Source organism: Moschus berezovskii, chromosome 21 (genome assembly GCF_049115385.1).
Source record: "Moschus berezovskii isolate FMDL1 chromosome 21, NW_MosBer_1.0, whole genome shotgun sequence".
In the NCBI taxonomy this organism is placed as follows: domain Eukaryota; kingdom Metazoa; phylum Chordata; class Mammalia; order Artiodactyla; family Moschidae; genus Moschus; species Moschus berezovskii.
In genome coordinates, this window is record NC_142480.1 from 48234201 (window position 1) to 48250264 (window position 16064).

Below are 16064 nucleotides of genomic sequence, written 5' to 3' on the forward strand. Positions count from 1 at the left end.
TGCTCTGGCTGCCCAAGGTCTATCTCCCAAGGGGTTTAGGAGGGTGTGGAAGGAACAGTAGCTGGCAGCAAGCCCCAGGGGTGGGACAGATGAGGCCCCAGAGTGGAACCAGCTGAGCACTCACTTCCTCTGCCACAGGCCTTGGCTGCAGCTGGGTGGAGAGTGATGGCCCAGGGTCTTGTTGCTCAGGGTATCCCTTGGCTGAAGCACCTAGGCCACCAGCTGTAGGGCTGAGGCCTCTGGTGGGGCCTAACTGAATCAAGATAGGCTTTGCTGGGGAGAACCTGAGTCCCACACTGGAAATGCCATACCCCCCACCCCTGACACACACTCTGGCCCAGGCCCCTCTCCTGCCCCAGGTCTCCCTTGGGACAGGAAATCCCTGCCTGTGGTGGGGAGAGGAGCCAGGCCAGTTCCACCAGGATCCATGCCTGAGAAGTAGGCCTCTCCTCGGGATATTTACTAGGAAATTTTATTCAAATAGACGCTGGCGCCTGAGCCCTCCTTGGGGAATCCAGTGGGGTGGGAAAGGCCTGGACTAGCCTTCCCCCTGCCTCTTTGGGGCGTCCCTGGCCTGCTGCTCAAATTGCCTGCCTCGGGCCCTCCCGGCCCACTGCAAAGTCCACAGCCCTGCCCTATGTCAATGCTCCCCAAGCACCCTCGGCTGTTCCCCGGGGCGCTGTCTGGGCCCTGGGGAGTGCCCGCGCAAACTGCTCTCTTCTGGGCCATTCTTTCCCTGCCCCCTCCTCCCTTCCGTTTCCGCGGGGCCTGTGTGGCCGGCAGCTGAGGCAGCGGCCGGTGCTGGGCAGGGGGGGGCGGGCAGGCGTCGGGACTCCCGCCCGCCCCTTCCCCTCGGCCGGCCCGCCCCAGGGCCTGGGCCAACTGAAACCACAGGAGGAGGAAGCGCGGAATCAGGAACTGGCCGGGGTGGTGTGGGGCCTGAGTGTAAGTCGGTCCTCCGTGGCCCAGGAGCAGCTGCCCGCACCGGTAATGCCTGTACCGAGGCCCTGGAGGCGGCGGCCAACCCGGGAGGTGGTTGGGCAGGGGCCTGGAAGGCGATCAGAGAGAGGGACATGGGACAGGGTGGAGCAAGGGCCGCGGGAGGGTAAGGGCTGGGGGTGGGGGTGGGGGGTGGCCACCTGGGGTTCCTGCAGGGGCAGCCTTGGCCCTGTCGAGGGCCCAGAGTACATCTTGCACCTGCAGCGGGAGTTGGGTGGAAAGATCCAGGGAGGTAGACTGTGGGAGGTTTCTGTTCCAGGCCTGGGGAGGAGACCGCTGGCATCAGGTCTCCACCTGGGACCCGGGAAGCACTGACGGCTTTCCCAGGCCAGGCGGTGTTTCGTATCCATCACTGCATTACAGGGGGACAGGCGTCCACCTTCTGCCTATCTGTGGCTCTTTAGCCCCTCGCCTCCCTGTCCCACCCCTCCGTCCATCCCCAGCTACTCGCGCCCAGTGGTGGCCTCTCCTCTCTCCGTCTCCAGGACGACACTATGGGCTTCCCTTCGGAGCTGTGCAGCCCCCAGGGCCACGGGGCTGTGCAGCAGATGCAGGAGGCCGAGCTCCGGCTGCTGGAGGGCATGAGGAAGTGGATGGCCCAGCGGGTCAAGAGCGACAGGGAATATGCCGGGCTGCTTCACCACATGTCGCTGCAGGACAGCGGGGGCCAGAGCCGGGGCATCGGCCCTCACAGCCCCATCAGTCAGGTGGGATTCTAGACTGCCCCCTCTTCCCGCCTTCCACCAGCAAATTCCCGTGGGTGCCTGGGTAGGTCCGCCTGCCCCTTCCATTTCCCGGAGTCCCCTGCTGGGGAGGGCTGGAGATTTGGCAGGCCCACCTCGGAAGCTAGTTTCCCCACTCCCTGCCTTGCCTGCCCCTCCCCACTGCAGTCCTGGACAGAGCTCACCAGCCAGACGGAGGGCCTGAGCCGGGTGCTGAGGCAGCACGCGGAGGACCTGAACTCAGGGCCCCTGAGCAAGCTGAGCCTGCTGATCCGGGAGCGCCAGCAACTGCGCAAAACCTACAACGAGCAGTGGCAGCAGCTGCAGCAGGAGTTCACCAAGGTGGGTGAGCTTCTGTCCTCCCTGCCTACATTTGGAGCCTCAGAGGGCTGGTTTTGCAAGGAACCCCAGGATTCCCTGAAGTGGAAGTGTCTGACCACAGGCCTGCCCCCAGAGCTGGCTCCAGCTTCCTTCCCTCCTTCCCGCCGTAGCTAGGACTGGCCTTTGTCGGGGGGGCGGGGGGGAGCCCTCGCTTCTTTTTTCTGTCATCCTACTGTGTGCCAGGGCAGAGGAGCACTGGGAAACACAAGGATGAGTGATCCAGCCATTGCCTGGGTGGAACTCAGGACCAAGGCGGGGGGGGGGGATGTCCATCTCCTGCATTGCACCAGCTGGCCCTTGAGTGAGACAGAGAGAGGGATGGCGCTTGGCCCAAGGCTCACTCCTTCCAGGGGCCCAGAGACTCCACGAGGCAGCAGCGTGGTCCCCTGATTCGGAGGTTAAGGACTGGGGCTGTGAAGTGGGCCTGCCCGCATTTGAATCCTGCACAGCTCCTCGGTCTAGAGGCTGTTTGGTAGGAGCTATTTACGTGGAGGCTTTAGCCTTCTTCAATGTGCTGGGCAGCCGTCTGCACCACACCCCTTCTCCCAGCACAAACCCCAGCCTTACAGCGGCCCCACAGCGGCCCCACAGCGGCCCCTGGTGGCCAGTCTTCAACAAGCCGTTCCTCTCTCCAGGAGATCACCTAATTCAGGTGTCAGCCTCTTTTTCTAGGTAGTATAAGCAGAGCACAGACTTGCCAATATGTTAGTCATACTATGGCTACTGAAGAGCTAGGGCTTTCCTGGTGGTTCAGTGGTAGAGAATCCACCTGCCAATGCAGGAGATGTGGATGCGATCTCTGGGTCGGGAAGATCCCCTGGAGAAGGGAATGGCAACCCCCTCCAATATTCTTGCCTGGAGAATCCCATGGACAGAAGGAGCCTGGTAGGTTACAGTCCATGGGGGTCACAAGAGTTAGACATGACTTATCGACTAAACAACAACACTGAAGAGCTAAAATGGCAGAGTCAAGCAATTTTAACAGAGACTGCACGGCCTATAAGCCTAAAATGTTTCTGCTCTGGCCCTGAAGGAAAAATCTGATCTAGTCTGTGCACTTAGCTCTGTGGCGGATGAGGAAGCTGGGGTTCAGAGGAGAGGGGTGGAGTTTGTTCTGAGTATCCCAGCACATCAGCAGGGAACTTGGGTCTTCATCCAATCTTGACCATCTGTTGTTCCTGCCACCAGGAACATAATTGGGGACCCCGTACAAAAGGAAAACACAGGGTTCCTTGTCAACAAATTATTAAGAATTTCAAGATGGCATCAACAGCGTTCAGCCAAGCACAGGTCCTTCTAAGCGTGGAGCTCTGCATAGCCCACACACACGCCTGCCACCTGATACCACTCTAGGCCAAGGAGGGACAGTTGTCGCCTGCCTAGTCCAGCTCTCTGCCGCCCCCAGAGCCTCCCTGTCCTTAGCCCAGCTCCTCTGACCTTAACCTCAGCAACAACGGCTAAGTCCCAGGGGTCTCCAGGTCCTTCCTGAAGAATGGGCTTGGGGCACTTGCCCACCTGGACCATAGGCCACGTCCAGGGCCGCACCTTGGGCAGGAATCCTCCAGGGACCTGCTGAACCACACCGGTCCCTCCTCTCTCTCCAGACTCACAGCCAGGACATTGAGAAGCTGAAGAGCCAGTACCGAGCCCTGGCACGGGACAGTGCGCAGGCCCGGCGCAAGTACCAGGAGGCCGGCAAAGGTCCGAGGCTTCCCTCCCTGACAAGGGTGGGGATTCAGCCCAGGCCCATCTACAGGTATCGTGGGGGCAGCGGGCGCTGCCTAGGCCTCTGCTCTGGGTAACCCTCACCTTCTCCCGATCTGACAGACAAGGACCGTGACAAGGCCAAGGACAAGTATGTGCGCAGCCTGTGGAAGCTCTTTGCTCACCACAACCGCTATGTGCTGGGCGTGAGGGCAGCGCAGTTGCATCACCAGCACCACCACAGGCTCATGCTGCCCAGCCTGCTTCAGTCCCTGCAAGACCTGCACCAGGAGATGGCCTGCATCCTGTGAGCCCACAGCCCCGCCCACCCCTGCTCCCACCTAGCCTGCCACAGCCCTGACGCCCAGAGGCAGGGTCCAGAAAACCCCACCCTGTGAAATTGACAGTCCTGTAGTCACTTGCAAATGAGCCCTGGGCCAGTCAATTGACATCCAAATTATATTGTTCTGGGGCCCTTATTGCAGGGCTCTATTGTGGGTATGGGCTCTTCCCTCGTGGCTCAGATGGTAAAGAATCTGCCTGCAATGCGGGAAACCTGGGTTTGATCCCTGGGTCAGAAAGATTCCCCTGGAGAAGGGAATGGCAACCCACTCCAGTATTCATGCCTGGAGAATTCCATGGACAGGCTCCTCTGTCCATGTGGTCACAGAAGAGTCGTACTCAACTCTTCTGAGTGATTAACACTTTCACTTTCATTATATATATTGAACACCATTCTAGGCTCTCCTGGGTGATCCAGCAGAGAAGAGAAACCAAAATTCTGTCCTCTAGGATTATTCATTTGTGGAAAAGAAAAGAATATCAGCAAGTAAAGTAGAAAGCCTGTTAGAGGTGATAGATGCTATGGAGAAAAATAAGAAAAGAAAATGGGGATGCAGGGGGGCAGGGTAGGAGGTTATTGTTTTGGGGGTTTTTTTAATAAGATACTTCTTTATATGTAATCATTTTTTACTTTTGCTTATTTATTTTTGGCTGCACTGGGTTTTCATTGCTGTGCAAAGGGCATTCTCTAGTTGCAGCGATCAGGGGCTACTCTCTAGTTGTGCTGTGAGGGCTTTTCTCTTGTGGAACACGTGCTCTAGAGTGTGAGCTTTGGTAGTTGTAGCACACAGGAGCAGTCGCCCTGAGGCATGTGGGATCATCCCAGAGCAGGGATCGACCTGTGTCCCCTGCATTGGCAGACCTGCACTGGACCACCAGGGAAGTCCAGTAGCCTACTGTTTTAAGGGGAATGGTCTGGGAAAGCCTCAAAAGTGCAAGGGTGAGCCAGGCAGATGTTTGGAGAAGGGTCCTACTAAGAAGAGGGAACCGCAGGCTCGAGGTGGGAGAATGCCTGAAATCAAGGAACAGCTAGGAAGCCAGTGTAGCCTGTGCAGAGTGCGGGAAGGACAGGCTCAGACAAGGGGCTGCAGGATAATAGAGGGCCTGGCAGGCCTTTGTGAGGACTTTGGCTCCGAGTGGACCAGAAGAGTGGCCAGATCTGAGCCGTCGTAATAAGGTCAGTCTGGCTGCTGAGTTAACAGACTTCAGGGGGCAAGACAGGATTAGACCAGACAGGAGCCACTGCAGTGATCCGGACCACAGACCATGGTCACTAGACCCAGGCAGTAGCAATGGAGGGAAGAAGTGGTCTGGTCTCGGAAGTACTTTGAAAGTGGAGCCGGTGGAATTTCCTCATGGACTGGAAGCGGGGTGTGGATAGAACAGTCAAGGATGGCTCCAGGAGCTTGGCCTGGAGCCCTTGGGAAGCAGAGGCCACGTGGAGAAGGCAATGGGAGAAGCAGATTCAGAGGCCAGCTAGAGGAGTTCATTTTTCAACTGGTGGAGTCTACGTGTCTAAGAGATGTCCAATGGGATGTGTTGAGTAGGTGGATGGTTAGATGAGACAGCTGGAGCTCTGGGAGGTGTTGGGACTGGAGGTATCAATATGGGGTCAGCATAGTGATGGCTTTGGGGGTTATCAGAGCCCCACTGTGGGGCTGACTGCCCAGAGCAGACACATTTGTAGCTCACACTTCCCGAGCACTTCCTCACACCACACACTCCACTCATACGCTCTCACTGGGGCCCTGTTATGACTTCCGGGAGATGCTAAGTGACTTGCCTGTGGTCATTTGACTGGTCAATGATGGGTGAGGGGGGAGTCTAATCCCACAGTGGGCCCAAATCCAGTGCCACGGGCCCCAAGCTTCTAGCCTTGTCCAGCCTGGGGTCTCCCTGACCCAGGGTCTGGTCTGGGGGCAGGAAGGAGACCCTGCAGGAGTACCTGGAGATTAGCAGCCTGGTGCAAGACGAGGTGGTGACCATTCACAGAGAGATGGCTGCAGCGGTGGCCCGCATCCAGCCAGAGGCTGAGTACCAAGGCTTCCTGCAGCAGTACGGGTAAGCCCCTCCTTGCGGGGGCCAGGCGCCTGAGCGGCTGGCCTGTCGGGCACTGACGGGCACTGTTGCTGCAGGTCCGCCCCTGATATCCCACCCTGTGTCACCTTTGATGAGTCACTGCTGGAGGAGACTGAGCTGCTGGAGTCCGGGGAGCTGCAGCTGAACGAACTGACAGTGGAGAGCGTGCAGCACACGTGTGTGGGGGCTCGGCTGGGGACTGGGGGCAGCGGGGGCAGACATTGTCCATGCAGCGCTGCGGCCAACCCACTGGGCTTACTTGGCTTGGCAAGGAGGCAGCCGAGGGGCGCGGCTCTGACACCGCCCTTCCTCCGGGCGCAGGCTGACCTCGGTGACAGACGACCTGGCTGCGGCCACCCAGACGGTGCTTAATCGGCAGGAGGCAGTCACTCAGCTGCAGCGAGAGCTCTGGAATGAGGAGCAGACCACCCACCTCCGGGAGCGGTGAGTGGGGCCTGCTGACAGCCACCTCCTGGTCCTCCCTGCCCTCCGTCCGGCCTGCCTGGCTCACCCCTAGCCTTCAGCTGCAGGCCGAGCCCCCCTCTCTTCCCTCCATCACTGCCTGCCTCTGCCTGCAGGGTGCAGCTGCTGGGCAAGAAGCAGGCACTGCAGGAGGCGCTGCAGGGGCTGCAGGTCGCGCTGTGTGGGCAGGCCAAGCTGCAGGCCCAGCAGGAGCTGCTGCAGGCCAAGCTGGAGCAGCTGGGCCCTGGCGAGCCCCCGCCCGTCTTGCTCCTGCAGGACGACCGCCATTCCACCTCGTCCTCGGTGAGCCACCCACTGGCTGCCCCCGCGCCGCCAGCCCTGCCCGCCCACCCCCAGGGGCCACGTGCCTCATTGTCACCCTGCCCCTCCCTCCCCAAGCCTGGCCACCCGCTGACGTCTGTCCCTGGCCTCAGGAGCAGGAGCGAGAAGGGGGAAGGACGCCCACCCTGGAGATCCTCAAGAGCCACATCTCAGGAATCTTCCGCCCCAAGTTCTCGGTAAGTGGATCCACACCTCCGCCCTTCCCTAAGGGGTGGGCCAGACCAGAGCTCTCTAGGAGGTCTCCCTAGGCCGCTCCTACCACTGTGTCCCGGGGTTTAGTTCCTTACTGGAGGCTCCTCCCAGGCCACTGTTACTGGAGCACCCCTCTCTTCCCTGGGACTCCAGACCCTGTCACCTCTGCCTACCCCTTCCTCTCCATCACTGTGTTGTGTGGCACGGTCACCCCAGGGCTCTCCCTGCTCCAGGAGTGGTTATGGGCTGTGGACTGGTGGACAAGGCAAAACTTGGTTTGAGATCAGCCAGCCTGGGCAAGTTTATTGCTGGCTCCGAGGGTTGCAGGCGGCTCTATGTGGCACTCTGGTGGTTTATGAGGACAGGAGGCCCATGAGAGGCAAACAGACAGAGACGCCTGCCCCCCACCCAACTGGCTGGCCTAGCGACCCCTCCTTGCTCCTCCCCCATGCCTTTCCAGCTCCCCCCACCGCTGCAGCTCGTTCCAGAGGTGCAGAAACCCCTGCATGAGCAGGTGTGGTACCACGGGGCCATCCCGCGGGCAGAGGTGGCTGAGCTCCTGACACATTCCGGGGACTTCCTCGTCCGAGAGAGCCAGGGCAAGCAGGAGTACGTGCTGTCGGTGCTGTGGGACGGCCAGCCCCGGCACTTCATCATCCAGTCCGCTGACGTGAGTGGACCCCAGCCTCCCCTTCCCTTCCCTCTCCTCCCCTAACCTCCCCTTCCCTTCAGCAGGGAATGAGCTTGAGGCGGTAGAAAGGAGCTGCTATGTCTTAGACGCCTCCCCGACAGAGCTGAAAGGGGCCGCAGAGACCACCCAATCCCTGCAAAAACCAACAGAGGTTAAGCCTTCAGCCTGAATCCCTCCATAATATGGGGGAACAGGCTTGTCGTGCACCCTCAGGTCTCTGCCTCTCGCCCCAGGCAGGCCCTTTCTCCCCACTGCTCTTCCTTCCTCTCCTCTCCCACAGCTCAGTGACCCCCCGCCCCCAGCAATGGAGGCGGTTGACCCCCGGTCCCCCCGTCCCTGCAGAACCTGTACCGACTGGAAGGAGATGGTTTTCCCAGCATTCCCCTGCTCGTAGATCACCTGCTGCGCTCCCAGCAGCCCCTCACCAAGAAGAGCGGCATCGTCCTGAACAGGGCTGTGCCCAAGGTGAGCCTGGAGCAGGGGCTGGGGGCTGTGGGTTTAGGCCCACAGAGGATTCTAACACCGAGGGCTTTTCAGGTCCCCAGCAATACATATACATATGTGGGCTTCCCAGGTGGTGCTAGCTGGGAAGAACCTACCTGCCAGTTCGGGAGACGTGAGCAATGCGGGGTCAGTCCCCAGGATGGGAAGATTCCCTGGTGAAGGAAATGGCAACCCACCCAGTATTCTTGCCTGGAAAATCCCATGGACAGAGGAGCCTGGTGGGGCTACCGTCCATAGAGTCGCAAAGAGTCAGACACAACTGTGAGCGACTTTAGCACCCACATACGGGGTACATATTAACACATACAGGGAGCCCAGCCAGCCTCCTGCTAGGCTGGAGCATCAGGATCACTCCCATTTCCTGGGCCTCATACACCAGGCTGGTGCTCACACACCTAGTGCCCCTGCCCGGTCCCCCAGTCATCTAGGTGTGACCCTGGGTCGAATCCCCACTTTACAGACCAACAAACCAAGATGCCAAGACATGAAAGACACAGCGTTGGTGGGAGGTGTTCAGTCCTTCATAGGGCCCAGCACATGCGCCCGCCACTGACTTCTGACCCCTCCGACCTCCTCCCTTCCTCAGGACAAGTGGGCACTAAGCCATGAGGACCTGGTGCTGGGCGAGCAGATTGGGCGGGTGAGTTGAGTGTGCTCTGCCAGCTCCTGGCTGCCTGCCTTTCCGTCCCTCAGCATCACCTCCGTCTGTCCGAGGCACACCAGCACCCCCACCTCCAGAGCTTTTTGGCCTCCATGCCTCAGTCTGATTCCTAGCTTGGACCCCTGTCCACGGTCCATCCACTGCCATACACCGTCCTTCCAGAAATCTAGGGAAAAGTGCCTGCCCTGACAACTCCTCAGAGAGGCTTCTGCTGCCAGCTATGTACCCTACTCCCCTCACACGCAGGCACATCACCCCCAGCCACCCCCCACCTCAAGGAGGCGAGACATGCTCTCTTCATGTGACCTATAAAATACCAGCTTGTGGCCTGGCGGGCCAGTAGTGAAGACTCCATGCTCCCAATGCAGGGGGCACAAGTTTGATTCCTATTGGGGAACTAAGATCCTGCCTGCTGCATGGCATGGCCAAAAATAAATAGATAAACAAATATAAATGAATATAAATACATATGATATGTTCTTCGGAAAGAAGTCACTGTCCTAAAAGTCAGAATGCTTTTCCAACCCAAGCAAAAGTGATTTTTGAACCCTCCGTGTAACTTCTCAGTGACTATAGTCAATCAGAGGTGACTTCCTCCGCCTGTTCCCCATGTCTGCTTGGCCCCCTGAACTGACAGCCAGAATGAGCAGGACTAAGCACGGGGCGGGGGTTGGGGGGGCTGAGTCAAGGGCGGGTATGGACAGGATGGGCTGTGCTCCCGGGTGCAGGAGAGGCCCACAGTCCAGGGAAGACAGGTAGGAGCCCCAGACTGTTTCAGGGGAACTTTGGCGAAGTGTTCAGCGGACGCCTGCGAGCAGACAACACCCTGGTGGCGGTGAAATCTTGTCGCGAGACGCTTCCCCCTGACCTCAAGGCCAAGTTTCTGCAGGAAGCGAGGTGGGTGATAAAACACCCATCACTGTAGGGCCCTGTATGACAGCTTTCCCAACGCATGGCAGGACATTTGACCTCCGCAGGGCTTGACTTCTGCCATGTTGTTTAAGCCTCCTGGCCCCCCGTAGCTTGGCGGGGTCCAGGCTCAGGGACCCACCCGAAGTCACACGGCCTGGTCAGCTGCTCTTCTCTGCTGCCCATCTCCTATTCTCCCTCAGGCCACCTGGTCTTCCCTAGGGCTCCTGGGGCTGGGGAGGCGAATGTGTAAGACCCCTCCTATCCCTGCCTGAGGCAGGAGCCTAAGCAGCACCTCAACCCCTCAGGATCCTGAAGCAGTACAGCCACCCCAACATCGTGCGTCTCATTGGCGTGTGCACCCAAAAACAGCCCATCTACATCGTCATGGAGCTTGTGCAGGGTGAGCAGAGGGGGCTGACCTCTGGGGGTGGGGCGCTCAGCCGGGCTAGGTCTCTCCCATCTGGAACCTCCCACCAACACCACCCACTCCCAGGGGGCGACTTCCTGACCTTCCTTCGGACGGAGGGAGCCCGCCTGCGGGTGAAGACACTGCTGCAGATGGTAGGGGACGCGGCCGCGGGCATGGAGTACCTGGAGAGCAAGTGCTGCATTCACCGGTGAGGGGATGAAGGGTGGGCTTGGCAGGCCATCCCAACACCCCTTCCCCACCCCTGCCCCTTCACCAGCAGGCACCAGCTCCAGAGGTGGGGTGTGCCTCAAAGGGACCAGGCATCGTCGCAGGGGCAGCTGTGGCCCAAGGCTGTGTTGAGCGTGCCCTGGCCAGGCAGCTGGCAGGTACCGCACGGATGTTGGCCACACGAGCCCCGTGTCCTGCTTTGCCCAGGGACCTGGCTGCTCGGAACTGCCTGGTGACAGAGAAGAATGTCCTGAAGATCAGCGACTTCGGGATGTCCCGGGAGGAAGCCGACGGGATCTACGCGGCCTCGGGGGGTCTCAAACAAGTCCCCGTGAAGTGGACTGCACCGGAGGCCCTTAACTACGGTACCTGGGCCTGATCCACGCTGGCCGCAAGGCCCGAGGCCGGGCACGGGTGCCGCCACCTGCCCCTCTCTGGCCGGTGGGCGCGGCCCACTCACGCTGCCTCACCTCCTCGCAGGCCGCTACTCCTCCGAGAGCGATGTGTGGAGCTTTGGCATCTTGCTCTGGGAGACCTTCAGTCTGGGGGCCTCCCCCTACCCCAACCTCAGCAATCAGCAGACCCGGGAGTTCGTGGAAAAGGGTAAGGGAACCCGGTGGCCTGACAGTGGTCCCAGAGCCAGGCCCTCTTCCTGGCACTTCATCTGGACTCTTCCAGGTCTCCTTTCTCTCCTCCCCACTGGGCACAGTAAGGACAATCCTTGAGGTACCATCCAGGGAACCCCTGTCATGTGCCAGGCTATACCTTTATTTCATTTACTCTTTTTTGAAAATTTTTATTTATTTTATTATTTTCGGCTGCTCTGGGTCTTCACGGCTGTGTGGGCTTTTCTCTAGTTGCAGCGAGCAGGAGCTTCTCTGCAGTTGCAGTGCTTGGGCTTCTCATTGTGGTGGCTTCTCTTGTGGAGCACGGGCTCTAGGCATGTAGGCTTCAGTAGCTGCAGCTCCCAGGCTCTAGAGCACAGGCTCAGTAGTTACGGCATATAGGCTTAGTTGCTCTGCAGCACGTGGGATCTTCCCGGACCAGGGAGTGAACCCGTGTCTCCTGCATTGGCATGCGGATTCTTTACCACTGAGCCACCAGGGAAGCCCCTCATTTACTCTTCACAACATGTGAGGTCAGGATTAAAAGGTCTCTTTTACAGAAGGAAATTAAGATTTCACAAGAGTCACACAGCACATGGTGACTTGAGATTAGAATCTCTGTGTTTCTGGCAAAGAACAGGGGGCTCCTTAAAAATGCAGCAAGGAAAAAAAAAGGAGAACTTTGCAGCTTAAGCAGTTCCCATTGCTCCTGGTGTGTCCCCAGGGGCTGCCAGGGGCCCTCAGACCCCTCCTTATGCCTGGTATGCTGTGCTTGTCCTCACAGGGGGCCGCCTGCCCTGCCCTGAGCTGTGCCCCGACGCTGTGTTCAGACTCATGGAGCAGTGCTGGGCCTACGAGCCAGGGCAGCGGCCCACCTTCAGCATCATCTACCAGGAGTTACAGAGCATCCGAAAGCGGCATCGGTGAGGCTGGGCCCCACTGCTCAAGCCAGCGGCCCCTGTGAGCAAGATCATATCTCCTCAACAGGGCTCCAGCTCACCCCGCTGGACAGCTCTTCAACGTCCTGGACTCCAGCCTCCAGATTCTGTGCTGCGGGCAGGGTTGCAACTCCCGGCCTGCCCTGCATCCCTGCTCCTTCCAGGGCTTCCTCTTCCAGGCAGAAATAATAAACCCATTTGTGCTCATCAGGTGCTCTCAGCATGTGCAGTCCTCTGGAGGGCAGGTCTTAGGAGGACCAGAGGGCCTGTATCGTGGCCGTGGGGAAGGAGGAGGACCGGCAGCGTTCCCAGGGCAGAACTGACGCAGTGTGGTTGGTAGCTGTTGGATGTGAGACCTGGGGAGGAGGGAGAGAGACCAGGACGATGTGCAGGCTTCAGACCAGATGGAGGTGTTATTTCTGCATTAGGAGCCCAGGCAGAGGATCAGAGCCATGGGAAGGTTGGCGAGTTAGGAGAAGCATTTGAGGGGCCTGTGGGGATCTAAGTGAGACATGTAAGTCTGGAAGCTCAGAGGGAAGTAAACGCTGGCAGCTGAGGTGTGAAAGTGAAAGTTGCTCAGTCATGTCCGACTCTTTGGGACCCCGTGGACTATATAGTCCATAGAATTCTCCAGGCCAGAATACTGGAGTGGGTAGCCTTTCCCTTCTCCAGGGGATCTTCCCAGTCCAGAGACTGAACCCAGGTCTCCCGCATTGCAGGTCAGTTCTTTACCAGCTGAGCCACAAGGGAAGTCGTTAGCTTATGAATGTTTTCAGACCCTGAGTCTGTGTCCCACTGCCACATGACATACAGGAGGGAAGAGGAGAGTGTCAGGGAAAGTTGGAGCTCCACCCAGAGCGGATGGAGTGGCCGGAGACAAAGAACATGCTTCACATCTCTCAAGACAAGTTTAACGAGCAATGAGGGGCCCTCACTTCCTCCCTTAAGTCCCCCTGAAACCTAAAAGGTTATCTGAAACTTTTCTAGCAGCAACGGTGAAGGTCAAAAAGACAAAGAGGGACTTTCCTGGTAGTCCACAGTTAAGACTCTGTGCTTCTACTGAAATGGGTTCAATCCCTGGTTGAGGAACTAAGATCCTGCGTGTTGTGCGGTACAGCCAAAAAAAAGAGAAGAAGAAGAAGTATAAACAAACTGAAAAACAGAAACTAGGACGACTTTTAGCTCCAAAGGACAAAGCAGTAAGAATTTTGAGGTAAAAATGACCGTCTTTCAAGAAAGTTCAAGAAGTCATTAATATCTCCTTTCAAAGAGATGAAAGATGAAAGGCCTAATACTTGTTTAAACAAGAGGAAATCAAGTTAGAGTGTGACTAAGTGAAAATTCAAACTGTGTCTCCACTAGAAGTGGTGAAAAGTGGAACTGAAGAACTTCATTGCTTCAGGGTAGGATGTGGTAGGTCCCCACAGCCCCCATACCCATGGCAACAACGAAGAGGAAACGTCAGACAAAGATAATAGTTTTTAAAGACAAAGGCAAGTAGTGTTAAGAAATAAAGACCATGTGAATTAAAATTTCAAGGAGGAGAAAGCCCCTCCAAGGTGAACGGGTGATGCACAGGTATTCTTTTCCCTGAGACATTTGCTGATTTGGGACATCTCTGATGATCAGAATTAAGAGGTACTGTTGGGGAACAGGGGAAGAAATGGTGCTTACAGGGACTGTACTATGGATTGTCACCTAGAGGAACCTCAAATGCAAAGCCAGTTTCCCCCATGGAACATTCGCTGAGTCCTGGAGCAGTATGGGCAACCAGGCAGGGGCTGGACTGGAAAGGCAGAGGTTTAGAGGGAGGGGCCCTGAAACAAACTGATGTCTCCTTCAAGATACTGGCCAGGTTTTGAAACTGTGGGAGGCTAAAGAGCTAACTTTAAAATCTCTTTAGAGCAGAATTTGAAGGATTTGGAGAGATAGAGACTGGCCAGGCTTTCCCAGATCTGAGGTTTATCGGAACTATAACTCTGCCCCAACTCAGCTCAATGCTTGATCACATCAAGGTAACTAGCTCCTTTGAGAACCCTCGGGGAGAAGTTGGGGAAAGAAATAACATAATATTTTACCCTTCTTTTATACCCAAAATGCAACATATGATAAACATTATAAAACATGCAAAAAGGAAGAAAAATGGGACCAATATACAAGAGAAAAAATAAACAATAGAAGCAGACCCACAAATGATCCAGATATTGGATTTGGCAGGTAAGGATTTCAAAATAACTGTGTTTAATATGTTAAACAGAGAAAAAAGTGGACAAGATAGATGCAAATACAGAGAATTTCAACTGGGTTGGAATCTATTTTAAAAGAATCAAAGGAGCAGGTAGAACTGAAGAATGTCATCTCTGAAATTACAAATTCTAAAAATTCATAGAACTTAAGGATAAAGTCCCAGGATTCGTTCCCTAACCAAAAGACAGTGAACTTAAAGTCAGATTTGTAGCGTCTAAACTAAAAAAGGGCTTCCCTGCTGGCTCAGACGGTAAAGAAACCTGCCTGTAATGCAGGAGACGTGGGTTTGATCCCTGGGTCGGAAAGATTCCCTGGAGAAGACAATGGCAACCCACTCCAGTATTCTTGCCTGGAGAATCCCTTGGACAGAGGAGCCTGGCAGGTTACAGTCCATGGGGTTGCCAAGAGTCAGACACGACTTAGCAACTAAACCACCCCCACCAGTATTCGTACCTGGAAAATCCCATGGACAGAGGAGCCTAGAGTGCTACAGTCCATGGGGTTGCAAAGAGTCCAACATGACTGAAAAAACTAAAAAATAAAGAAGAAGAAATAGGAAGAACAGAGCCTAAGAAACATGTGGGACTCCAAGGTAACTGAAGTTCCAGAAGGAAAGAGAGGAGCTAGAACCAGAGTAAACGAGATCACCCAAATGTCTCAGTTCAGTTCAGTTCAGTTCAGTCGCTCAGTCGTGTCTTACTCTCCGCGACCCCATGAATCACAGCACGCCAGGCCTCCCTGTCCATCACCAACTCCCGGAGTTCACTCAAACTCATGTCCACAGAGTCGGTGATGCCATCCAGCCATCTCATTCTCCGTCGTCCCCTTCTCCTCCCGCCCCCCAACCTTTCCCAGCATCAGACTCTTTTCCAGTGAGTCAACTCGTCGCATGAGGTGGCCAAAGTATTGCAGTTTCAGCTTTAGCATCAGTCCCTCCAATGAACACCCAGGATTGATCTCCTTTAGAATGGACTGCTTGGATCTCCTTGCAGTATAAGAGACTCTCAAGAGTCTTCTCCAACACCACAGTTCAAAAGCATTGATTCTTCGGTGATCAGCTTTCTTCACAGTCCAACTCTCACATCCATACATGACCATGGGAAAAACCGTTGCCTTGACTAGACGGACCTTGGTTGGCAAAGTAATGTCTCTGCTTTTTAATATACTATCAAGGTTGGTCATAACTTTCCTTCCAAGGAGCAAGCGTCTTTTAATTTCATGGCTGCAATCAGCATCCGCAGTGATTTTGGAGCCCAAAAAAATAAAGTCTGACACTGTTTCCACTGTTTTTCCATCTATTTCCCATGAAGTGATGGGACCAGATGCCATGATCTTTGTTTTCTGAATGTTGAGCTTCAAGCCAACCTTTTCACTCTCCTCTTTCACTTTCATCAAGAGGCTTTTGAGTTCCTCTTCACTTTCTGCCATAAGGGTAGTGTCATCTGCATATCTGAGGTTATTGATATTTCTCCCAGCAATCGTGATTCTGGCTTGTGCTTCTTCCAGCCCAGCATATAAGTTAAATAAGCAAGGTGACAATATACAACCTTGATGTACAACTTTTCCTATTTGGAACCAGTTTGTTGTTCCATGTACAGTTCTGACTGTTGCTTCCTGACCTGCATACAGGTTTCTCAAGAGGCAGG

General features: G+C 56.1%; 1 protein-coding gene across 3 annotated transcripts; it reads left to right on the forward strand.

Moving 5' to 3' along the window:
• The first annotated feature begins 819 nt into the window (after positions 1–819).
• Positions 820–12381, forward strand: FES (FES proto-oncogene, tyrosine kinase). Of its 3 annotated transcripts, none has more exons than XM_055417860.2 (19): positions 820–945; positions 1485–1706; positions 1890–2063; positions 3707–3803; positions 3930–4113; positions 6072–6209; positions 6284–6403; positions 6549–6671; positions 6806–6992; positions 7124–7207; positions 7684–7893; positions 8257–8379; positions 9005–9058; positions 9858–9976; positions 10297–10391; positions 10485–10608; positions 10836–10993; positions 11109–11231; positions 12018–12381. In XM_055417860.2, the coding sequence occupies exons 2-19, from the start codon at positions 1494–1496 to the stop codon at positions 12158–12160; spliced, it is 2469 nt and encodes an 822-aa protein (XP_055273835.2). In that variant the 5' UTR covers positions 820–945; positions 1485–1493; the 3' UTR covers positions 12161–12381. The 3 variants fall into 3 exon arrangements, with proteins under 3 accessions (XP_055273835.2, XP_055273834.2, XP_055273836.2); XM_055417859.2 differs by having other exon boundaries at positions 878–987; XM_055417861.2 differs by lacking the exon at positions 6072–6209 and having other exon boundaries at positions 878–987.
• Positions 12382–16064: the final 3683 nt, after the last annotated feature.